Consider the following 25,870-nt stretch of genomic DNA (forward strand, 5'->3'; position numbering starts at 1 on the left):
TTACAGATGGCATGAACCTCTACATAGATAACCCTGAAGACTCCACCAGAAAATTACTAGACCTAATCAATGAATATAGTAAAGTTGCAGGATATAACATTAACACAGAGAAATCCCTTGCATTCCTATACCCTAACGATGAGAAAACAGAAAGAGAAATTAAGGAAACAATTCCATTCACCATTGCAACAAAAAGAATTAAATAGTTAGGAACATATCTACCTAAAGAAACAAAAGACCTATATATAGAAAACTATAAAACACTGATGAAAGAAAGCAAAGAGGACACAAATAGATGGAGAAATATACCATGTTCATGGATTGGAAGAATCAATATAGTGAAAATGAGTATACTACCCAAAGCAATCTATAGATTCAATGCAATCCCTATCAAGCTGCCAACGGTATTTCTCACAGAACTAAAACAAATAATCTCACAATTTGTATGGAAATACAAAAAACCTGGAATAGCCAAAGCAATCTTGAGAAAGAAGAATGGAACTGGAGGAATCAACCTGCCTGACTTCAGGCTCTACTACAAAGCTACAGTCATCAAGACAGTATGGTACTGGCACAAAGACAGAAATATAGATCAATGGAACAAAATACAAAGCCCAGAGATAAATCCATGCACCTATGGACACCTTATCTTCGACAAAGGAGGCAAGAATATACAATGGAGAAAAGACAATCTCTTTAACAAGTGGTGCTGGGGAAACTGGTCAACCTCTTGTAAAAGAATGAAACTAGAACACTTTCTAACACCATACACAAAAATAAACTCAAAATGGGTTACAGATCTAAACATAAGACCAGAAACTATAAAAATCCTAGAGGAAAACATAAGCAAAACACTCTCCGACATAAACCACAGCAGGATCCTCTATGACCCACCTCCCAGAGTAATGGAAATAAAGCAAAAATAAACAAATGGGACCTAGTTCAACTTAAAACCTTTTGCACAACAAAGGAAACTATAAGCAAGGTGAAAAGACAGCCTTCAGAATGGGAGAAAATAATAGCAAATGAAGCAACTGACAAGGAATTAATCTCAAAAATATACAAGGAACTCCTGTAGCTCAATTCCAGAAAAATGAGCGACCCAATCAAAAAATGGGCCAAAGAACTAAACAGACATTTCTCCAAAGAAGACATACAGATGGCTAACAAACACATGAAAAGATGCTCAACATCACTCATTATCAGAGAAATGCAAATCAAAACCACAATGAGGTGCCATTTCACACAAGTCAGAATGGCTGCTATCCAAAAGTCTACAAGCAATAAGTGCTGGAGAGGGTGTGGAGAAAAGGGATCTCTCTTACACTGTTGGTGGAAGTGGAAACTAGTACAGCCACTATGGAGAATAGTGTGGAGATTCCTTAAAAAACTGGAAATAGAACTGCCTTATGGCCCAGCAATCCCACTGTTCAGCATACACACTGAGGAAACCAGAATTGAAAGAGACACGTGTACCCCAATGTTCATCACAGCTCTGTTTATAATAGCCAGGACATGGAAGCAACCTAGATGTCCATCAGCAGATGAATGGTTAAGAAAGCTGTGGTACATATACACAATGGAATATTACTCAGCCATTAAAAAGAATACCTTTGAATCAGTTCTAATGAGGTGGATGAAACTGGAGCCTATTATACAGAGAGAAGTAAGCCAGAAAGAAAAACACCAATATGGTATACTAACACACATGTATCGAATTTAGAAAGATGGTAACAATAACCCTATATGTGAGACAGCAAAAGAGACACAGATGTATAAAACAGTCTTTTGGACTCTGTGGGAGAGGGCGAGGGTGGGATGATTTGGGAGAATGGCATGGAAACTTGCATATTATCGTATGTGACACGAATTGCCAGTCCAGGTTCGATGCATGGGACAGGGTGCTCGGGGCTGGTGCACTGGGATGACCCAGAGGGATGGGATGGGGAGGGAGATGGGAGGGGGGTCCAGGATGGGGAATACATGTACACTGTGGCAGATTCATGTCAATGTATGGCAAAACCACTACAATGTTTTAAAGTAGTTAGCCTCCAATTAAAATGAATGAATTTATTTGAAAAAGGTTATTTTTCATTCACTTTTTCCCTCCAACTTCTTGTAAATTGGATTCAAATTCCTCTTAATACCATACCCAAAGCAGCTATGTTTAGACTCTTTACCCCTTTGCAATATAATTGCAAGGAGATCCTGCAAATGCAAGGAAATCCAACCAGTCTATCCTAAAGGAATCAGTCCTGAATATTCATTGGAAAGACTGAGGCTGAAGCTGAAACTCCAATACTTTGGCCACCTGACGCGAAGAGCTGACTAATTTGAAAAGACCCTGATGCTGGAGAAGACTGAAGGCAGGAGGAGAAGGGGACGACAGAGGATGAGATAGTTGGATGGCATCACAGACTCAATGGACATGAGTTTGAGTAAACTCCGGGAATTGGTGATGGACAGGGAGGCCTGGAATGCTGCACTCCATGGGATCACAAAGAGTCAGACAAGACTGAGTGACTGAACTGAACTGAACTTGCAATATCATAACTAAATATGAAAAACTGTACAAATTCCCAAACCAACAGTTAATCAATACATTTTTTGTAAATTATTTGCAATCACTTTGATAAAAATGTAAATTAAACAAAATTAAGATCCATTAATGTAGTAAGGTAGATTTTCAATCATTTAAAAAATTTTTATTCCTATGAGACTTTAAAAATGATATTTCTAAGGAGAAAAGAGATAATTATGTAAGTAAGCAGCAGCAAGTATGATGTTGATTCAAATAAAACAGAAAATGATTAAGAAAGTATTCAAGACCATCACATTTAATGATCTCACTTTGGAAAATTCTAATCCACCTACCCACAGGGCTCTTGAAAATAGGTGGTGTCAGTGTGCCGATCCAGAGCTAGCTTGGTGTATGCAGTGTCACCTCTGGAGAAGTCTGAAGTGAAAAACCACATCCTTCCATAGATGGTTTCTCTGTCAAATGTAGCATAGGAAGACCTTTTAGCTATTTGAAATTTTCATTCTTGTAATTCAAGACTCTTTACAATACTTTTTTTTATTTACAAATAAAAATATAATTTTTTTTTTGGTCCAGATATCCAACTATAAAGTAAAGAAATCAGTTGAACTCATCACCCATCTTAATGAGCCCACCACTGAGTAATATTCTAGGAAGCTGCGGGGAATTAGTGGAAGGATAATGTAGACAGAAAATAGGGAACCATCTCACTCTGTTTATGTGCCTGCTTTGAACAGCTTTCAGGTTCACATTTCTGTCCTGCACTCACCTTCCTCACATAGAAAAAGATGTTTTTGGGTAGCTGCTTTTAGAACTGATTAATGTAGATCTTCAGCCACCTTTTAGACATGGAAGAATAAAAAAAAGAGAAAAGAATAGTTTATATTAGCAAGTATTTAGTGAGACTTGCTGTATCACTGTATCTCTCCTTGAGATATAGACATCATAGGTAAATGACCCAGCATACTATCTGCTACACAATGAGCTATATCTGCTTTTTATGAAATAAAAGGAAAATATTAACTATGACAAAGTCAGTTTATGTATCATGTAGTACTACAGAAGATAAACCTATATACTACCTAGAAATGCAATGGAAAAAACTTTGTACTTAAGATCAGAAAACCTGAGCTCTTTTGAATTCCAGTTCTACTGCTTACTAGCACAGCAATTCTGGTCCAGGCACTTAACATATCTGATCCTCAAGTGCCTCATCAGTAGAACAGGAGATAAAATACACGCTTATCAGGACTACTATACTAAACAATTGAAATCATTGATGTGAATATGTTGGTTAAATGCTGTACAGTATCAGTTCAGTTCAGTCGCTCAGTTGTGTCTGACTCTTTGTGACCCCATGAATCGCAGCAAGCCAGGCCTCCCTGTCCATCACCAACTCCTGGAGTTCACTCAAACTCATGTCCATCGAGTCAGTGATGCCATCCAGCCATCTCATCCTCTGTCGTCCCCTTCTCCTCCTGCCCCCAATCCCTCCCAGCATCAGGGTCTTTTCCAGTGAGTCAATTCTTCGCATGATATGGCCAAAGTATTGCAGTTTCAGCTTTAACATCAGTTCTTCCAATGAGCACCCAGGACTGATCTCCTTTAGAATGGACTGGTTGGATCTCCTTGCAGTCCAAGGGACTCTCAAGAGTCTTCTCCAACACCACAGTTCAAAAGCATCAATTCTCCCTCTCCCAAAGAGTCCATAAGACTGATCTATACATCAGTGTCTCTTTTGCTGTCTCGTGCACAGGGATGCTTGGGGCTGGTGCACTGGAACGACCCTGAGGGAGGGTATAGGAGGGAGGAGGGAGGAGGGTTCAGGATGGGGAACACAGGTATACCTGTGGTGGATTCATTTCGATATTTGGCAAAACTAATACAATATTGTAAAGTTTAAAAATAAAATAAAATTTAAAAAAATAAAGCATAAATTCTTTGGCGCTCAGCTTTCTTCACAGTCCAACTCTCACATCCAAACATGACCACTGGAAAAACCATAGCCTTGACTAGACAGACCTTTGTTGGCAAAGTAATGTCTCTGCTTTTTCATATGCTATCTAGGTTGGTCATAACTTTCCTTCCAAGGAGTAAGAGTCTTTTAATTTCATGGCTGCAATCACCATCTGCAGCGATATTGGAGCCCCCCAAAAATAAAGTCTGACACTGTTTCCACTGTTTCCCCATCTATTTCCCATAAAGTGATGGGACCAGATGCCATGATCTTAGTTTTCTAAATGTTGAGCTTTAAGCCAACTTTTCCACTCTCCTCTTTTAATTTCATCAAGAGGCTTTTTAGTTCCTCTTCACTTTCTGCCATAAGGGTGGTGTCATCTGCATATCTGAGGTTATTGATATTTCTCCCGGCAATCTTGATTCCAGCTTGTGCTTCTTCCAGCCTAGCGTTTCTCATGATGTACTTACTCAGCATATAAGTTAAATAAGCAGGGTGACAATATACAGACTTGCTGTACTCCTTTTCCTATTTGGAACCAGTCTGTTGTTCCATGTCCAGTTCTAACTGTTGCTTCCTGACCTGCATATAGGTTTCTCAAGAGGCAGGTCAGGTGGTCTGGTATTCCCATCTTTCAGAATTTTCCACAGTTTATTGTGATCCACACAGTCAAAGGCTTTGGCATAGTCAATAAAGCAGAAATAGATGTTTTTCTGGAACTCTCTTACTTTTTCAATGATCCAGCGGATGTTGGCAATTTGATTTCTGGTTCCTCTGCCTTTTCTAAAACCAGCTTGAACATCTGGAAGTTCACAGTTCACGTATTGCTGAAGCCAGGCTTGGAGACTTTTGAGCATTACTTTACTAGCATGTGAGATGAGTGCAATTGTTAGGTCCATACCATTTCTGTCCTTTATCGAGCACATCTTTTCAGGAAATGTTCCCTTGGTATCTCTAATTTTCTTGAAGAGATCTCTAGTCTTTCCCATTCTGTTGTTTTCCTTTATTTCCTTGCATTGATTGCTGAGGAAGGCTTTCTTACCTCTCCTTGCTATTCTTTGGAACTCTGCATTCAGATGCTTATATCTTTCCTTTTCTCCTTTGCTTTTCACTTCTCTTCTTTTCACAGCTATTTGTAAGGCCTCCCCAGACAGCTATTTTGCTTTTTTTTCCTTTTCCATGGGGATGGTCTTGATCCCTGTCTCCTGTACAATGTCACGAACCTCCGTCTATAGTTCATCAGGCACTCTATCAGATCTAGTCCCTTAAATCTATTTCTCACTTTCACTGTGTAATCATAAGGGATTTGATTTAGGTCATACCTGAATGGTCTAGTGGTTTTCCCCACTTTCTTCAATTTAAGTCTGAATTTGGCAATAAGGAGTTCATGATCTGAACCACAGTCAGCTCCGAGTCTTGTTTTTGCTGACTGTATAGAGCTTCTCCATCTCTGGCTGCAAAGAATATAATCAATCTGATTTCAGTGTTGACCATCTGGTGATGTCCATGTGTAGAGTCTTCTCTTGTGTTGTTGGAAGAGGGTGTTTGCTATGAACAGTGCGTTCTCTTCACAAAACTCTATTTGCTTTGCCCTGCTTCATTCCGTATTCCAAGGCCAAATTTGCCTATTACCCCAGGTGTTCCTTGACTTCCTATTTTGCATTCCAGTCCCCTATAATGAAAAGGACATCTTTTTTGGGTGTTAGTTCTAAAAGGCCTTGTAGGTCTTCATAGAATGGTTCAACTTCACCTTCTTTAGCGTTACTGGTTGGGGCATAGGTTTGGATTACTGTGATACTGAATGGTTTGCCTTGGAAGCGAACAGAGATTATTCAGTTGTTTTTGAGATTGCATCCAAGTACTGCATTTTGGACTCATTATTATTAACAACCAGTGTCTGAATCAAGCCTTAGGAATAATAGGTCAAAAGTAGATATCTTTAGATAACATCTTATTCAATCCTTTTACTGGTCAGATGGGAAAATAGAGGTAACAGGGACAGTGAATGTGGGTAGGAATGTATGTTTATCCAACTGCTTGATGGGAGAACTGAGACTACAGTCTGGTTCTCTTTATTCAAAGTTAGTGCTCTTTCTAGTGTACAATGAATGACTCTTACTTTGAGCGTCACTGGGCTTGAGAAAAGACAACAACTTTGAAGTCATCATATTTGAAGTCAACATGTAAGTGTCTTTAGAGATTAGAAATCTGGGCTTCAAATAAAGCACTATAAATGGTAATCTCCTTATTCAGGCCACAGAATATTCTGGTAAAACAAGGGTGACCATACCTGTCATATTATTTTACTCATATTCATGCTCTGGAAATTAACTTCTGCACATATAAGAAAACTAATGACTCACCTGATCAAGCTGATCCTTTCTGCCAGCTTCTCTGTGTGTTTCTGAGTAGGAGGGACATTTTCCACAAAAGCAATTCCATAGAGCAGAAAGTTCTGCAGAAAGTTCTTCAGTCCCTCCTTGGTTTCTAAGAACGTCTGGAAATCTACAGCTGGAACTTGGGCTTGCTGGTAGATTTCAGCATTCCATAAGATTCTAGGCTGGATGACCTTTTGTTTCTGCCCTTCATAGCTGTTTTTCATGAGCCAATCCAAATCATATCTAGTCACATGACCATCTGGCCCTTTTTAGGAAAAATAAAAGGTATTAAAAATAATAATTATATATACTGCCAATAATTTACTGGTTAAGAATATTATTTTCAGCAACCAGTTACCCAGTATGGTATTGTTTATGGGGTTTCCCAGGTAGCACTAGTGGTAAAGAAACTGTGCCAATGCAGGAGACATAAAAGATGCAGGTTCGATTCCTGGGTCGGGAAGATCCCCTAGAGGAGTGCATGGCAACCCACTCCAGTATTCTTGCCTGGAGAATCCTATGGACAGAGGAGCCTGGTGGGCTACAGTACATGGAGTCACAAAGAGTCAGACATGACTGAAGCGACTTAGCACACATGCAAATATGTATTGTTTATGAGACCAAATTCAAATGAACGCCTAGAATGTTCCTGAGACAGAAATATTTGTCAGTTGAGTAGTATAAATTAATAAGTGAATGAATGAACAAATAAATCTTCCCAGCAGGTAAATAAGTTTATGAAACTTAGCTACATAGTAAAGGGCCTCGATCTCCCTCTTATAAATGAATTAGGTCAGTTTGGTCTAATGATATGATATCAGTACAACATGATAACTTCACCCGCTGCTCTACAAAAAGTCAAAAAGCCAGCTCCTAAAATGTCTTAGAAAATATTCAGGATAAGCAAATGAGTAAGCAAAGGATACAGCAAGAGGAGTGAAAGGCTATCCTGACATTTTCTCTCTCCTTTTCTTTCTACCTCTCTGTCTGTTTCTCTCTTTCAAATTTCTATACCATTATAGTAAAAGTATCATAAAGAATTTGGAAAGCATAAAAAAGTATGAGGAAATGAAAAGGTCAGATATACTTATTCGATTATCTAGATGAAACCACTATCCACAGCTTGCAATCATCCCTTCTAGTTTTTTGTATGCATACTTTTACTTTACATAACATATTGTGAAAATATGTATTAGTTTGCACCCTACCTCTGTCACTTAAATTCTAAGAATAATTTTATCATTAAAAAATTAAGGCTTCAAAAAGTTAATTTCTATAATTTTCAGAATATGGACTACCAAGATTTACCTAAGCAGTCTGTTCTCCTGGGGCATGTAGTTGTATTTTTGGAAAGTTTCCCTATTATTTAATAGTGATCATCCTTGTCCATTTTTCTGATAATTTTCTTAAAATAGACACACAGAAGGTAGAATTGTTAAATCCAAAGACACAAACGTTTAAAAGTCTTGATACATATAACTAGATTACTTTCTAGAAAGTCTACCGATTTTCATCCCCACCAACAATATATGCATATATGCATGCCCATCAAAATTGAGTATTCTTATTTTTTAAACATATATTTTTCTAATTTGGTAAATAAAACTCATCTTATTATAATAAATTTAAGTTATTTAAGGTGAAGAAGAACATTTGTTAGACATCTATATTTTTTACATGCAAGGGTTACCAAACTGAGCTAGTAGCCAAACCTGCCCAGAATTGTTTTTCTAACATCTGCTGTGTAGTATGTATTTTCTATAGCTGTTTCTACCCTACTACCAAAGAACTGAATCGTTGTGCAGAGACAGTGTTTCAAAAAAGATTAAAAATCTTTACTATCTGGCCCTTTAGAAAATGTTTCCTCACTTGTGGTTTAATGATCGTTCACTTCTTTCTCACATTTTTCTATTGGAACACTAATAGCACTATACACATGCACACACACACACACACATATAATCATATATATTACAAATATTTTGCAAAGTCAGTTTTTTTTTAAACCTTTCTTTGGTATGCTTTCTTTCTTTTTTTAAAAGCTGTTATAGTCCAGTTAAGGTTTATTACAGTTAAAGGATACAGATTGAAATCAACAAAGGGAAAAGGTACATAGGGCTGAGTCCAGAAAAAACCAGGCACAAGTTTCTAGGTGTCCTCTTCTAGTATCAGTTCAGTTTAGTTGCTCAGTCGTGGCCGACTCTTTGCAACCCCATGGACTGCAACATGCCAGGTTTCCCTGTCCATCACGAAATACCAGAGCTTACTCAAACTCATGTCCATTGAGTCAGTGATGCCATCCAACCATCTCATCCTCTGTCATTCCCTTCTCCTCCTGCCCTCAATCTTTTGAACATCAAGTTCTTATTCACTGAGTTGGTTCTTTGCCTCAGGTGGCCAAAGCATTGGAGTTTCAGCTTCAGCATTGATCCTTCCAATGAATATTCAGGACTGATTTCCTTTAGGATTGACTGGTTGGATCTCCTTGCAGTCCAAGGGACTCTCAAGAGTGTCCTCCAACACTGCAGTTAAAGCATCAATTCTTCGATGCTCAGCTTGCTTTATAGTCCAACTCTCACATTCATATACAACTACTGGAAAACCATAGCTTTGACTAGACGAATCATTTTTTAAAATATAAATTTATTTATTTTTAGTAGGAGGGTAATTACTTTAAAATATTGTAGTGGTTTTGCCATACATTGACATGAATCCGCCACGGGTGTACATGTCTTCCCCATCCTGAACCCCCCTCCCCCTCCCTCCCCATCACATCCCTCTGGGTCATCCCAGTGCACCAGCCCCGAGCACCCTGTCCCATGCATCGAACCTGGACTGGCAATTCGTGTCACATACGATAATATGCAAGTTTCCATGCCATTCTCCCAAATCATCCCACCCTCGCCCTCTCCCACAGAGTCCAAAAGACTGTTTTATACATCTGTGTCTCTTTTGCTGTCTCACATATAGGGTTATCGTTACCATCTTTCTAAATTCGATACATGTGTGTTAGTATACCATATTGGTGTTTTTCTTTCTGGCTTACTTCTCTCTGTATAATAGGCTCCAGTTTCATCCACCTCATTAGAACTGATTCAAAGGTATTCTTTTTAATGGCTGAGTAATATTCCATTGTGTATATGTACCACAGCTTTCTTAACCATTCATCTGCTGATGGACATCTAGGTTGCTTCCATGTCCTGGCTATTATAAACAGAGCTGTGATGAACATTGGGGTACACGTGTCTCTTTCAATTCTGGTTTCCTCAGTGTGTATGCTGAACAGTGGGATTGCTGGGCCATAAGGCAGTTCTATTTCCAGTTTTTTAAGGAATCTCCACACTATTCTCCATAGTGGCTGTACTAGTTTCCACTTCCACCAACAGTGTAAGAGAGATCCCTTTTCTCCACACCCTCTCCAGCACTTATTGCTTGTAGACTTTTGGATAGCAGCCATTCTGACTTGTGTGAAATGGCACCTCATTGTGGTTTTGATTTGCATTTCTCTGATAATGAGTGATGTTGAGCATCTTTTCATGTGTTTGTTAGCCATCTGTATGTCTTCTTTGGAGAAATGTCTGTTTAGTTCTTTGGCCCATTTTTTGATTGGGTCGCTCATTTTTCTGGAATTGAGCTACAGGAGTTCCTTGTATATTTTTGAGATTAATTCCTTGTCAGTTGCTTCATTTGCTATTATTTTCTCCCATTCTGAAGGCTGTCTTTTCACCTTGCTTATAGTTTCCTTTGTTGTGCAAAAGGTTTTAAGTTGAACTAGGTCCCATTTGTTTATTTTTGCTTTATTTCCATTACTCTGGGAGGTGGGTCATAGAGGATCCTGCTGTGGTTTATGTCGGAGAGTGTTTTGCTTATGTTTTCCTCTAGGATTTTTATAGTTTCTGGTCTTATGTTTAGATCTGTAACCCATTTTGAGTTTATTTTTGTGTATGGTGTTAGAAAGTGTTCTAGTTTCATTCTTTTACAAGAGGTTGACCAGTTTCCCCAGCACCACTTGTTAAAGAGATTGTCTTTTCTCCATTGTATATTCTTGCCTCCTTTGTCGAAGATAAGGTGTCCATAGGTGCATGGATTTATCTCTGGGCTTTGTATTTTGTTCCATTGATCTATATTTCTGTCTTTGTGCCAGTACCATACTGTCTTGATGACTGTAGCTTTGTAGTAGAGCCTGAAGTCAGGCAGGTTGATTCCTCCAGTTCCATTCTTCTTTCTCAAGATTGCTTTGGCTATTCCAGGTTTTTTGTATTTCCATACAAATTGTGAGATTATTTGTTTTAGTTCTGTGAGAAATACCGTTGGCAGCTTGATAGGGATTGCATTGAATCTATAGATTGCTTTGGGTAGTATACTCATTTTCACTATATTGATTCTTCCAATCCATGAACATGGTATATTTCTCCATCTATTTGTGTCCTCTTTGCTTTCTTTCATCAGTGTTTTATAGTTTTCTATATATAGGTCTTTTGTTTCTTTAGGTAGATATGTTCCTAACTATTTAATTCTTTTTGTTGCAATGGTGAATGGAATTGTTTCCTTAATTTCTCTTTCTGTTTTCTCATCGTTAGGGTATAGGAATGCAAGGGATTTCTCTGTGTTAATGTTATATCCTGCAACTTTACTATATTCATTGATTAGGTCTAGTAATTTTCTGGTGGAGTCTTCAGGGTTATCTATGTAGAGGTTCATGCCATCTGTAAAGAGTGAGAGTTTTACTTCTTCCTTTCCAACCTGGATTCCTTTTATTTCTTTTTCTGCTCTGATTGCTGTGGCCAAAACTTCCAAAATTCTGTTGAGTAGTAGTGGTGAGAATGGGCACCCTTGTCTTGTTCCTGACTTTAGGGGAAATGCTGTCAATTTTTCACCATTGTGGATAATGTTTGCTGTGGGTTTGTCATATATAGCTTTTATTATGTTGAGCTATGTTCCTTTTATTCCTGCTTTCTGGAGGGTTTTTTTATCATAAATGGATGTTGAATTTTGTCAAAGGCTTTCTCTGCATCTATTGAGATAATCATATGGTTTTTATCTTTCAATTTGTTAATGTGGTATATTATGTTGATTGCTTTGCGGGCAGATATTGAAGAATCCTTGCATCCCTGGGATAAAGCCCACTTGGTCATGATGTATGATCTTTTTAATACGTCGTTGGATTCTGTTTGCTAGAATTTTGTTAAGGATTTTTGCATATATGTTCATCAGTGATACTGGCCTGTAGTTTTGTTTTGGTGGCATCTTTGTCTGGTTTTGGTATTAGGGTGATGGTAGCCTCATAGAATGAGTTTGGAAGTTTACCTTCCTCTGCAATTTTCTGGAAGAGTTTGAGTAGGATAGGTCTTAGCTCTTCTCTAAATTTGTGGTAGAATTCAGCTGTGAAGGCTTGGGTCCTGGACTTTTGTTTGCTGGAAGATTTCTGATTACAGTTTCAATTTCTGTGCTTGTGATGGGTCTGTTAAGATTTTCCATTTCTCCTTGGTTCAGTTTTGGAAAGTTGTACTTTTCTAAGAATATGTCCATTTCTTCCACGTTGCCCATTTTATTGGCATATAGTTGCTGATAGTAGTCTCTTATGATCCTTTGTATTTCTGTATTGTCTGCTGTGATCTCTCCATTTCCATTTCTAATTTTGATTTGATTCTTCTCCCTTTGTTTCTTGATGAGTCTGACTAATGGTTTGTCAATTTTATTTATCTTCTCAAAGAACCAGCTTTTGGCTTTGTTGATTTTTGCTATGGTCTCTTTTGTTTCTTTTGCATTTATTTCTGCCCTACTTTTTAAGATTTCTTTCCTCCTACTAACCCTGGGGTTCTTCATTTCTTCCTTTTCTAGTTGCTTTAGGTGTAGAGTTATTTATTTGACTTTTTTCTTGTTTCTCGAGGTAAGCTTGTATTGCTATGAACCTTCCCCTTAGCACTGCTTTTACAGTGTCCCATACATTTCGGGTTGTTGTGTTTTCATTTTCAATCGTTTCTATGCATATTTTGATTTCTTTTTTGATTTCTTCTGTGATTTGTTGGTTATTGAGCAGCGTGTGGTTCAGCCTCCATGTGTTGGAATTTTTAATAGTTTTTGTCCTGTAATTGACATCTATCTTACTGCACTGTGGTCAGAAAAGATGCTTGGAATGATTTCAATTTTTTTGAATTTACCAAGGCTAGGTTGATGGCCCAGGATGTGATCTATCCTGGAGAAGGTTCCATGTGCACTTGAGAGAAAGGTGAAATTCATTGTTTTGGGGTGAAATGTCCTATAGATATCAATTAGGTTTAACTGGTCTATTGTATCATTTAAAGTTTGTGTTTCCTTGTTAATTTTCTGTTTAGTTGATCTATCCATAGGTGTGAGTGGGGTATTAAAGTCTCCCACTATCATTGTGTTACTGTTAATTTCCCCTTTCATACTTGTTAGCATTTGCCCTACACATTGCGGTGCTCCTATGTTGGGTGCATATATATTTTAATTGCTGTATCTTATTGTATTGATCCTTTGATCATTATGTAGTGTCCTTCTTTGTCTCTTTTCATGGCCTTTATTTTAAAGTCTATCTTATCTGATATGAGTATTGCTACTCCTGATTTCTTTTGGTCTCTATTTGTGTGGAATATCTTTTTCCAGCCTTTCACTTTCAGTCTGTGTATGTCCCTTGTTTTGAGGTGGGTCTCTTGTAGACAGCATATATAGGGGTCTTGTTTTTGTGTCCATTCATCCAGTCTTTGTCTTTTGGTTGGGGCATTCAACCCATTTACATTTAAGGCAATTATTGATAAGTATGATCACGTTGTCAGTTACTTTGTTGTTTTGGCTTCGAGTTTATAAACCCTTTCTGTGTTTCTTGTCTAGAGAAGATCCTTTAACATTTGTTGGAGAGCTGTTTTGGTGGTGCTGAATTCTCTCAGCTTTTGCTTGTCTGTAAAGCTTTTGATTTCTCCTTCATATTTGAATGAGATCCTTGCTGGGTACAGTAATCTGGGTTGTAGGTTTTCCTCTTTCATCACTTTAAGTATGTCCTGCCATTCCCTCCTGGCCTGAAGAGTTTCTATTGAAACATCAGTTGTTATCCTTATGGGAATCCCCTTGTGTGTTATTTGTTGTTTTTCCCTTGCTCCTTTTAATGTGTTCTTTGTGTTTGATCTTTGTTAATTTGATTAGTATGTGTCTTGGGGTGTTTCGCCTTGGGTTTATCCTGTTTGGGACTCTCTGGGTTTCTTGGACTTGGGTGACTATTTCCGTCCCCATTTTAGGGTAGTTTTCAACTATTATATCCTCATGTATTTTCTCATGGTTTTTCTTTTTGTCTTCATCTGGGACTCCTATGATTTGAACGTTGGGGCGTTTAACATTGTCACAGAGGTCTCTGAGGTTGTCCTCATTTGTTTTCTTTCTTTTTTTCCTCTCTGCTTCATTTATTTCTACCATTTTATGTTCTACCTCATTTATCATATCTTATGCCTCTGTTATTCTACTGTTGGTTCCCTCCAGAGTGTTTTTGATCTCATTTGTTGCCTTATTCACTATATATTGACTCTTTTTTTTTCTTCTAGGTCCTTGTTAAACATTTCTTGCATCCTCTCGATCCTTGTCTCCAGTCTATTTATCTGTAACTCCATTTTGTTTTCAAGATTTTAGATCATTTTCACTATCATTATTCAGAATTCTTTATCAGGTAGATTCCCTATCTCTTCCTCTTTTGTTTGGTTTGGTGGGCATTCATCCTGTTCCTTTACCTGCTGAGTATTTCTCTGCCTTTTCATCTTGTTTATATTCCTGTGTTTGGGGTGGCCTTTCTGTATTTTCGCAGTTTGTGGTTCCTCTTTATTGTGGAGGTTCCTCACTGTGGGTGGAGTTGGATGGGTGCCTTGTAAAGGTTTCCTGGTTAAGGAAGCTTGTGTCAGTGTTCTGGTGGGTGGGGCTGGATTTCTTTTCTCTGGAGTGCAAAGAAGTGTGCAGTAGTGAATTTTGAGATGTCAGTGGGTTTGGTGTGACTTTGGGCAGTCTGTATATTGAAGCTCAGGGTTATCTTCCTGTGTTTCTGTAGAATTTGCGTGGTATGTCTTGCTCTGGAACTTGTTGGCCCTTGGGTGGTGCTTGGTTTCAGTGTAGGTATGGAGGCTTTTGATGAGCTCTTATTGATTAACGTTTCCTGGAGTCAGGAGTCCTCTGGTGTTCTCAGGTTTTGGACTTAAGCCTCCTGCCTCTGGTTTTCAATCTTTTTCTTACAGTAGCCTCAAGACTTCTCCATCTATACAGCACCGATGATAAAACATCTAGGTTAATGATGAAAAGTTTCTCCATAGTGAGGGAAACCCAGAGAGGTTCACAGAGTTACATGGAGAAAAGAAGAGGGAGGACAGAGATAGAGGTGACCAGGAGGAGAAGAGGGGGAATAAAAAGGGGAGAGAGCAAGCTAGCCAGTAATCGCTCCCCAATGTGCTCTCCCCAGTCTGGACCCTTCAGAGATGTTCACAGAGTTACACAGAGAAGAGAAGAGGAAGGAGACAGAGGTGGCCAGGATGATAAAAGGGGGAATCAAAAGGAGAGAGACAGATCCAGCCAGTAATCAGTTTCCTAAGTGTTTTCCACAGCCCGGAACACACAAAGAGATTCACAGAGTTGGGTAGAGAAGAGAAGGGCGAGGGAGGAGATAGAGGAGACCTGGTGGAGAAAAAGGAGAGTCAAAAGTGGGAGAGAGCAATCAAGCCAGTAATCTCACTCCCAAGTAAAAATGGGTACTGAAGATTGGGTTCTTAAAGGTACAAAATTGATAACAAATACCAAAAAGCAAAGATTAAAAATCTACACTAGAGGTTAGATTCTCAAAAGTACAATATTAAAAAAACAAAACAAAGTCACAAAAATTATAAAATATATATATGAAGTTTGTTTTAAAAATAGGGTCTTTTTTTTTGCAAGGTAATGGTAGGTTATAAAAATGAAAATTAAAGGAGTAATAGATGACTTAAAAATTAAAAAAAATTAAAAATTAAAAAATAGTAAAAATATATCTAGGACTTTCTCTGGAGCTGTTGTGGATAGTGTGGGGTCAGTTCATTTTCAGATAATTCCTTGATCCGGCTTATACTTCTCAATATCTATAGGCCATTTCCTATGTAGTTGGTGCTAACTACAGCGTCTTAATCTATTGCACCTGTCACTTCCAAAGCAGTTCCCTCTGTTTATTTTAGCTTCTTCTGTTTCCTGGTCTCTTCAGTGTCTGATTTCTGCCCTGACACAAGGGGGTGCTAATGGTCACTTTTTTCGGCTCACTTGTTCAGTAGTGCTGTGGGGAGTGAGGAACACTGCAAACAAATATTACTGGCATGTGTGGGGAGTGCTCGCAGTGTTTCAGCCGCACTGGGTTTGCCCCCGATCATGATGTGTGTGCTTTCCCAGTCTACACTGCTCAGACTCTAGGTTGCTCTGCTGGGAACTGTCTAATGTGGGCCCTGGTTTGCCTGCACTTCCCAGGTCTAAGCCGCTCAGATTCAGGTTCTCTGATACTCCACAAAGGCGCAGACTTCGTTGGGCCTGCGTTTTGCACTGTCCCAGGTCCGAGCAGTTCAGGTGACCAGGTGCTTGGCGCATGTAGTCACCCCCAGTTGAAGGCTGCGACTTAGCCCTCCCCTGTCCCAGCCGCTCGGTTTTCTGGGTGTGTCTCTTCTGGGGAGCTGATCTCTGGCTGCGACCCTCCTGGCAGATGTCGACCATCCAGAAACCCAAGAAGTCTTGGTTAGCAATGAAGCCTGCTTGCAGTTTGGTAGAGGATGCCTCTCTGGGGCCGCAATTGCCCCCTTCCGGCTCTGGCTGCTCTTGCCTGCCTGTCTCTTGCAGGGGGTGGGCCAGTCCACAGCCGGCTAGCTCTCCTCAGTCCTTTGCTACGACTAACCTATGTCTAGGTTAGTCATAGCTTTTCTTCCAAGGAGGAAGCATTTTTTAATTTCATGGCTGCAATCACCATCTGCAGTGATTTTGAAGCCCCCAAAATAAAGTCTCTCACTGTTTCCATTGTTACCCCATCTATTTGTCATGAAGTGATGGGACCAGATGCCATGATCTTGGTTTTCTGAACGTTGAGTTTTAAGCCAACTCTTCCACTCTCCTCCTTCAGTTTCATCAAGAGGCTCTTTAGTTCTTCTTTGCTTTCTTCCATAAGGGTGGTGTCATCTGCATATCTGAGGTTATTGATATTTCTCCCAGTAATCTTGATTCCAGCTTGTGCTTCCTCCAGCCCAGCATTTCTCACGATGTACCCTGCATATAAGTTAAATAAGCAGGGTGACAATATACAGCCTTGACGTACTCCCTTCCCTATTTGGAACCAGTCTCTTGTTCCATGTCCAGTTCTAAGTCTTGCTTCTTGACCTACACACAGATTTCTCAGGAGGAAGGTTACCTGGTCTGGCATTCCCATCTCTTGAAGAATTTTCAACAGTTTGTGGTTATCCACACAGTCAAAGGCTTTGACATAGTCAACGAAACAGAAGTAGATGATTTTCTGGAACTCTCTTGCTTTTTCGATGATCCAATGGATGTTGGAAATTTGATTTCTGGTTCTCGGCCTTTTCTAAATCCAGCTTGAACATCTGGAAGTTCACAGTTGACATACTGTTGAAGCCTGGCTTGTATAATTTTGAGCATTACTTTGCTAGTGCGTGAGATGAGTGAAATAGTGCAGTAGTTTGAACATTCTTAAGCATTCCCTTTCTTTGGGATTGGAATGAAAACTGACGATTTCCAGTCCTGTGGCCACTGCTGAGTTTTCCAAATTTGCTGGCATATTGAGTGCAGCACTTTAACAGCATCATCTTTCAGTATACTTGCTGGAAAAATTAAGTGTTATCTATGGTATGTTTTCTTTTCATTGTAGAAAAATCAGTAGTAAAATGTACTCAAATAAATATTTCTTCTTCAAATGCTTTTTTGTTATTTTGAAATACAGATTCACAGAAAGTCACAAAGAAATATATAAAAGAGGTCTCATGCACCCTTCCCTGAGCCTTCTCCAATGTTTAACATCTTGTACAACCACAGTACAATATCAAAACCTAGAAAGTGATATTGATACAATCCATAGAGCTCATTCAGATCTCATGAGTTATATATATATATATATATATATATATATATATATATATATATAATTATTTCTGTGTGTGTGTGTGTGTGTGTGTGTGTGTGTATTCAACGCAGTGTTATTACATGTGCAACTTTATGTAACCAGTACTATAGTCAAAATACTCAAGTGTGCCATTACCACAAGACTCCTTTATGTTACCTCTTTAAAGCCACACCATTCCTCCTCTCTTCCTGGCAACTGCTAATCTGTTCACTATCTTTATAATTCTGTTATTTCATGAATGTTACATAAATGGAATCATGCAGTTACATTTTTCCTTCACTGTTATTCCTTTGTGGTTTTCCCAAGTTATCATGCTTACCAATCTTTCATTATTTTTTATTACTGAATGGTTTTTCATTATGTGGATGATTTGTTTAACACCTCACACATTGGAGGATATTAAAGTAGTTTCCAGTTCTTGGCTGTTACAAATAAGGCTGCTGTGAACATTAATGCACACATTTTTGTGTGAACATAAGTTCTCATTTCTCTGGAATAAATGCCTATCAATTCAATTGTTGGGTTGTATAGTACGTGCTTCCCAGGAGGCTTCACAGGTGGCTCAGTGGTAAAGAATTTGCCTGCCAATGCAGGAGACCCAGGTTCAATCCCTGGGTCAAGAAGATCCCCTGGAATAGGAAATGGGAACCCACTCCAGTATTCTTGCATGAGAAATTCTATGGACAGAGGAACTGGCAGGCTACAGTCCATGGGGTCACAAAGAGTCAGACACAAATTGAGTGACTGAGCACACACACATGGTTACTCACATGTTTAGTCTTTTTTTTTTAAGAAATGGGCAAACTATTTTCCAGAGTGTGTGTGAAAGTTGTTCAGTCGTGTCCAACTCTTTGCAACCCCATGGACTATACAGTCCATGGAATTCTCCAGGCCAGAATACTGGAGTGGGTAGCCGTGTCCTTCTCCAGGGGATCTTCCCATCCCAGAGATCGGACCCAGGTCTACTGCATTGAAGGCAGATTCCTTACCAACTGAGCCACCAGGGAAGCCTAAAGTAACCATACCATTTTATACTCTCAGTAGCAGTGTATAACTGATAGAATTTTTCCAAATCTTTTATAGCATTTTGTGTTATCAAGACTTTTTAAAACTTTTAGTCATTCTGCTAGGTATATAGTGAAATTTTACTGTGCTAATAACTTTTGTTTCTCTAATGGCTTATAATGCTGAACATATTTCAAATGTTTATCTGACATTTGTATGTCCCATTCAGTGAAATGTCTGTGCATGTCTTTTATTCATTGTCTAATTGGATTGTTTTTCTTATATTGAGTTTTGAAAGTTATTTAGTTCTAGTGCCAGTCAGTACCTAGGTCAAGGTCTTGAAGATGTTCTCCTATATTCTTCTCTAGAAGTTTTGTAGCTTTATGTTTACATTTAAGTCCATGATCTATTTTGAGTTAATTTTTGTATAAAGTGTGAAACTCTGGTTGAAGTTATTATTTTTTTTACTTTTGCCTCAGTTCAGTTCAGTTCAGTCGCTCAGTCGTGTCTGACTCTTTGCGACCCCATGAATCACAGCATGCCAGGCCTCCCTGTCCATCACCAACTCTTGGAGTTCACTCAGACTCACGTCCATCGAGTCGGTGATGCCATCCAGCCATCTCATCCTCTGTTGTCCCCTTCTCCTCCTGCCCCCAATCCCTCCCAGCATCAGTCTTTTCCAGTGAGTCAACTCTTCGCAGGAGGTGGCCAAAGTACTGGAGATTCAGCTTTAGCATCATTCCTTCCAAAGAAATCCCAGGGCTGATCTCCTTCAGAATGGACTGGTTGGATCTCCTTGCAGTCCAAGGGACTCTTAAGAGTCTTCTCCAACACCACAGTTCAAAAGCATCAATTCTTCCGCACTCAGCCTTCTTCACAGTCCAACTCTCACATCCATACATGACCACTGGGAAAACCATAGCCTTGACTCGATGGACCTTTGTTGGCAAAGTAATGTCTCTGCTTTTCAATATGCTATCTAGGTTGGTCATAACTTTTGTTCCAAGGAGTAAGCGTCTTTTAATTGAGTGTCCAATTATCTCAGCATCATTACTTAAAAAGATTATCCTCCTTCATTGACTGGCTCTTGCACCTTTGTCAAAGATCAGTTGACTCTATTTGTGTGATTCTATTTCTTGGTTTCTTTTTCTGTTTTATTGGTCTACATGTCTATCCCTCCATCAAAACCACAAATATATAGTTTTATTTCTTCCATTCTAATATATATGAATTTTATTTCTTTTCTTGCCTTATTGTAATGACTAGAAGTTCCAGAACTGTGTTAAATAAAAACGAAAGTGAAATGTTAAATGTGTTCAGCCTCACCATTATAGATGATGTTAGTTGAAAAGATGCTAAATATCTATAATCATCAGGGAAATGCAAATCAGAGATACCATCTCAATCCTGTCAGAATGGCTATTATCAAAAAGATAACATAGGCAGAAATTAACACAACATTTAATTATCTTCAATTTAAAAATAAAGAAAAAAAAACCTCAAATGTCACTACCCTCCTCAAAAAAAGAACGACAACATACAACAAATGTTGGTGAGGGTGTGGAGAGAAGGGACTTCTCCTACACTGTTGATTGGAGTCTAAATTGGTGTAGCCACTTTGGAAAAAATCAAAAATGAAAGAACCATATCATCCAACAATCCCACTTCTGAGCATATATCCAAAGGAAATAAAATCATTGTTTCAAAAAGATACATGCACCCTAATGTTCATAGCCACACAATTTATAATAGCCAAGACGTGGAAACAACCTAAGTGTTCATTGATGCATAAATAGATAAATAAAATGTGGTATATAAATACAGTGGAATATTATTCAGCCATAAAACGAAGGCATTCCTGCAATTAGCAACAACATTGATAGATAGACCTTGAGTGTATTATGTGAAATAAGTCAGACAGAGAAAGATAAATACTGTCTACAGAGAGTAGATTGATGGTTGCCTGAGGCTATGGGTTTGAAGAAATGGAAGATGTTCATCAACGCTACAATTTTCCAGTTATAAGATGAATAAGTTCTGGAGATCTGATGTATAGCACAGTGATATACTTAACAATACTGTATTGTATATTGAAAGTTACTAAGATAGTAAATCATTAATACTCTAGCCACAATGCAAATGTGCTAATTATGTGAAGTGATGAATGTGTTAACTAAGCTTATTGTGGTCATTTCACAATATATACAGATATGTCAAATATATCTCAATAAAGCTGGAAAAATATTTTTCAAAACTATGATGTTAGCTGTAGATTATAACAATTTCATTTAAGAACAAAAATAAAAGGTACACAAAAGAAATGCTGCCAAAGAAAGGAAAAAGGAAGAGTAACTAAAAGAATATCCTACTTTGTAAAGGGGCAAACCATTTTTTATAAAACAATTGTTCTTTAAAAAAGTACCCATAGAAGACCATGTCTCCTGTCCACTCACAAGTGAAAAAGAGTGTGGTCTCATCCAGATGAATGGTCTGTGGCTGGATACATAAATCCACGCTGGCAGTGTCTAGGCTGCGCTGGTGAGTCTTAGAGTTGTAGCAAGATGCTGAGCGGCAGTGGTCTCGAAGCCAGACATAATCAAAGCGCATCACATTGTTAGCATATTGCAGTTCTAGGGAAAAGATCACATTCTTTTATTAGTATTTATTACGTTATTTATTCTATAAAAACAATAAAATATTTAGGAAAACTAAAAAATCTGGATTCAGAAAACTCCCTTCAAAAAGTCTTCTACCAACAAATGAACAAGGGCAATGCGAGGGACACTGGCCCCCTACTATTAAAATATAGCATGGAACTTCTACAATTAAAATAGTGTGATGTTGGTATAGGAATAGGCAGACAAAACAACAGAAGAGTATAAAAAGTAAAAAAATATACATGAATGCACATAGAAATTTGGTTAGTAAAAACTGACACATATAATCACTGTGAAAAATATGACTTTTTAAGTAAATGGTGTCAGGACAACTGATAATCATTTGGAAAACTATAAAATCGAGTCCATACCTCATATTGTCACCAGGTTTCCAAGATAAACTCAAAACAGATAAGAGTTCTAAATTTCGAAAATGAACATGGATAGAGGATATAAAGGAGGTCCTTGAACTATTCTTGCAACTTTCCTATTAGCTTGAAGATGTATCAAAAAAAAGTTACCAAAAAATATCAAACACTCTATCAGATTATTCATTTAGACAGGGTAAATAAAAATGATTTCAAATTTATAACAGGAATAAAAACTATAAAGTGTCTGGGAATAAATGAAAATGTGGAAGATAACTGTGGAGAAATTCTGAAGGACTTGAAGGAAACTTGAATGGAAAAATATGCTCACAGTTGGGCAGATTCAAAAATGAAAAGACAGAAGTTCTTCCATAAATTAATACATAAAACTCCATGTACTTCCAACCCAAATCCCTGTGAAAATTTTCATGTACTGGACAGACTAATTCCAAGATTCATATTCAGAATTAACAAAGTAATACTTTTGACAAAGAAAAAGAGTGGAAACCTTATTGGCTAAAGGGTTTTAGCTTAACCTCTGTCCAATTGTTGGCTGGCCACTAAACTGTACCACCCATTCATGGATCATAGCCTTGTTCAGGTGAAGGGGCTTGTCTAACTCAATGAGCTATGCTGTGCAGGGCCACCCAAGATGGACAGGTCATAGTGGAGAATTCTGACAAAATGTGGTCCACTGGAGGAGGACGTGGCAAACTACTCCAGTATTCTTGCCTCAAGAACTCCATGGGCAATATGATAAGGCAAAAAGATATGACAATTAAAGATGAGCCCCCCAGGTCAGGAGCTGTCCAACAAGCTACTGGGGAAGAGTGGAGGGCAATTACTAATAGCTTCAGAAAGAATGAAGAGGCTGGGCCAAACCGGAAATGATGCTTAGTTGTGGATGTGTCTGGTTGGGAAAGTAAAGCCAGATGCTGTAAATAACAATATTGCATAGGAACCAGGAAGGTTAGGTCTATGAATCAAGGTAAATTGAATGTGGTCAAGCAGGAGATGGCAAGCACATCAAAATCTTAGGAATCGGTGAACTAAAATGGACAGGAATGGGCAAATTTAACTCAGATGACCATTGTATCTACTACTATGGGCAAGAATCCCTTAGAAGAAATGGAGTAGCCATCATAGTCAACAAAAGAGTCTGAAATGCAGTACTTGGGTACAATCTAATAAACGACAGAATGATTTCAGTCTGTTTCTAAGACAAACCATTCAACATCACAGTGATCCAAGTCTATGCCTCAACCACTAATGCCAAAGAAGCTGAAGTTGATTGGTTCTATGAAGACCTACAACACCTTCTAGAACTAACATCCCCCCAAAATGTCTTTTTCATCAGAGGGGATTGGAATGTAAAATTAGGAAGCCAAGAGATACCTGGAATCACAGGCAAGTTGGACCTTAGAGTTAAAGATGAAGCAGTGCAAAGGCTAAGAGAGTTTTGCCAAGAGAATGCACTGCTCATAGCAAACACCCTCTGCCAACAACACAAGAGACCACTCCGTACACAGACATATGTGGAGATCAATACCAAACTCAAATTGATTATGTTCTTTGCAGTCAAAGATAGAGAAGCTCTATAGAGTCAGTAAAAACAAGACGTGGAGCTGACTGTAGCTCAGATCATGAGATCCTTATGCAAAATTGAGGCTTAAACTGAAGAAAGTAAGGAAAACCACCAGACCATTTAGGTATGACCTTAATCAAACCCTTATGATTATACAATGGAGGTAAGGAATAGATTCAACAGATTAAATCTGATAGAGTGCCTGAAGAACTATGGACAGAGGTTTGTAACTATGTATGGGAGTCAGTGACTGAAACCATCACAAAGAAAAAGAAATGCAACAAGTCAAAGTGGTTGTCTGAGGAGGCTTTACAAATAGCTGAGGAAAGAAGAAAAGCAAAAGACAAAGGAGAAAGGGAAAAATATACCCAACTGAATTCAGAGGTCCAGAGAACAAGGAGAGATAAGAAAGCCTTCTTAAGTGAACAATGCAAAGAAATAGAGGAAAACAACAGAATGGGGAAGACTAGAGATCTCTTCAAGAAAATTGGAGATACCAAGCGAATATTTAACATAAGGATAGCATGATTAAAGGACAGAAAAAGGTAAGGACCTAACAGAAGCAGAAGTTATTAAGAACAGGTGCCAAGAATACACAGAAGAACTGTACAAAAAAGGTCTTAATGATCCAGATAACCATGATGGTGTGGTCAGTCACTTAGAGCCAGACATCCTGGAGTGTGAAGTCAAGTGGGCCTTAGGAAGCATCACAATGAACAAAGTGAGTGGAGGTGATGGAATTCCAGCTGAGCTCTTGCAAATCCTTAAGACAAAGCTGTGAGAGTGCTGCACTCAATATGCCAGCAAATTTGGAACACTCAGCAGTGGCCACAGGACTGGAAAAGGTCAGTTTTCATTCCAATCCCAAAGAAGGGCAATGCCAAATAATGTTCAAACTACCACATAATTTCACTCATTTCACATGTTAGTAAGGTAATGCTCAAAATTCTTCAAGCTAGGCTTCAGCAGTACGTGAACTGAGAACTTCCAGATGTACAAGCTAGGTTTAGAAAAGACAGAGGAACCAGAGGTCAAATTACCAACATGCGTTGGACCATGGAGAAAACAAGGGAGTTCCAGAAAAACATCTACTTCTGGTTCATTGACTATGCTAAAGCCTTTGACTGTATGAATCACAAAAAACTGTGGAAAATCCTTAAAGAGATGAGAATACCAGATCACTTTACCTGCCTCCTGAGAAACCCGTATGCAGGTCAAGAAGCAACAGTTGGAACCTTACATGAAACAACGGATTGGTTCAAAATTGGGAAAGGAGAGTGTCAAGGCTGTATACTGTCACCCTGCTTATTTAACTTATATACATATTACATTGTGTGAAATGCTGAGCTGGACGAATCACAAGCTGGAATCAAGATTTCTGAGAGAAACATCAACAACCTCAGATATGCAGATGATACCACTCTAATGGCAGAAAGGGAAGAAGAACTAAAGAGACTCTTGATGTGGGTGAAAGAGGAGAGTGAAAAAGCTGGCTTGAAACTCAACATTCAAAAACCTAAGATCATGGCATTGGGTCACATCACTTCATGGCAAATGAAAGGGGAAAAAGAGGAAGCAGTGATAGATTTTATTTTCATGGGCTCCAAAATCACTGTGGACAGTGACTACAGCCATGAAATTAAAAGACACTTCCTCCATGGAAGAAAGACTATGACAAACATTCACAGTGAATTAAAAAGCAGAAACATCACTTTGCCTACAAAGGACCATATAGTCAAAACTATGGTTTTTCCAGTAGTCATATACAGATTTGAGAATTGGACCATAAAGAAGGCTAAGCACCAAAGAATTGATGCTTTCAAATTGTGGTATTGGGGAAGACCCTTGAGAGTCCCTCAGATTGCTAGGAGGTCAAACCAGTCAATCCTAAAGGAAATCAACCCTCAATATTGGTTGGAAGGACTGATGCTATAGCTGAAGCTCTAATACTTTGACCACCTGATGCAAAGAGCTGACTCTTTGGAAAAGACCTGAAGATTGAAGGCGGGAGGAGAAGACAATGACAGAGGACAAGATGGTTGGATGGCATCATCGACTCAGTGGACGTGAGTTGGAGCAAGCTCCAGGATATGGTGATGGTAAAGGACAGGGGAAACCTGGTTTGCTGTAGTTCATAGGATTGCAAAGAGTCAGACATGATTGAGCAACTGAACAACAACAACTTAAGTTAAAGAATAAAGTTTTAGGTTCACAGCAAAACTGAGACAAAGGTTCAGAGAGATCCATATATCC

At 38.6% G+C, this 25,870-nt stretch overlaps 1 protein-coding gene across 3 annotated transcripts in view; it reads right to left on the minus strand.

The window, feature by feature from the left end:
- TMLHE (trimethyllysine hydroxylase, epsilon) overlaps positions 1 to 25,870 on the minus strand; it is a 52,964-nt gene that overhangs the window by 12,420 nt on the left and 14,674 nt on the right. Inside the window, exons 3-7 of one of the 3 annotated variants that reach the window (XR_015158238.1) lie at positions 21,461 to 21,637; positions 6,860 to 7,139; positions 5,819 to 5,950; positions 3,309 to 3,378; positions 2,875 to 2,994 (exon numbers count right to left, since the gene is read on the minus strand). Coding sequence is in view for 1 of the 3 variants with exons in the window: in XM_086385922.1 (XP_086242048.1) it covers positions 2,875 to 2,994; positions 6,860 to 7,139; positions 21,461 to 21,637 (577 nt within the window). In the remaining 2 variants the exon portion in view is untranslated. The remainder of the gene's footprint in view (positions 1 to 2,874; positions 2,995 to 3,308; positions 3,379 to 5,818; positions 5,951 to 6,859; positions 7,140 to 21,460; positions 21,638 to 25,870) is intronic. The other 2 variants (XR_015158239.1, XM_086385922.1) reach the window with 2 other exon arrangements.

Source organism: Bos grunniens, chromosome X (genome assembly GCF_055505025.1).
Source record: "Bos grunniens cultivar Pamir isolate PY7600 chromosome X, Bosgru_T2T1.0, whole genome shotgun sequence".
NCBI classification, from domain to species: domain Eukaryota; kingdom Metazoa; phylum Chordata; class Mammalia; order Artiodactyla; family Bovidae; genus Bos; species Bos grunniens.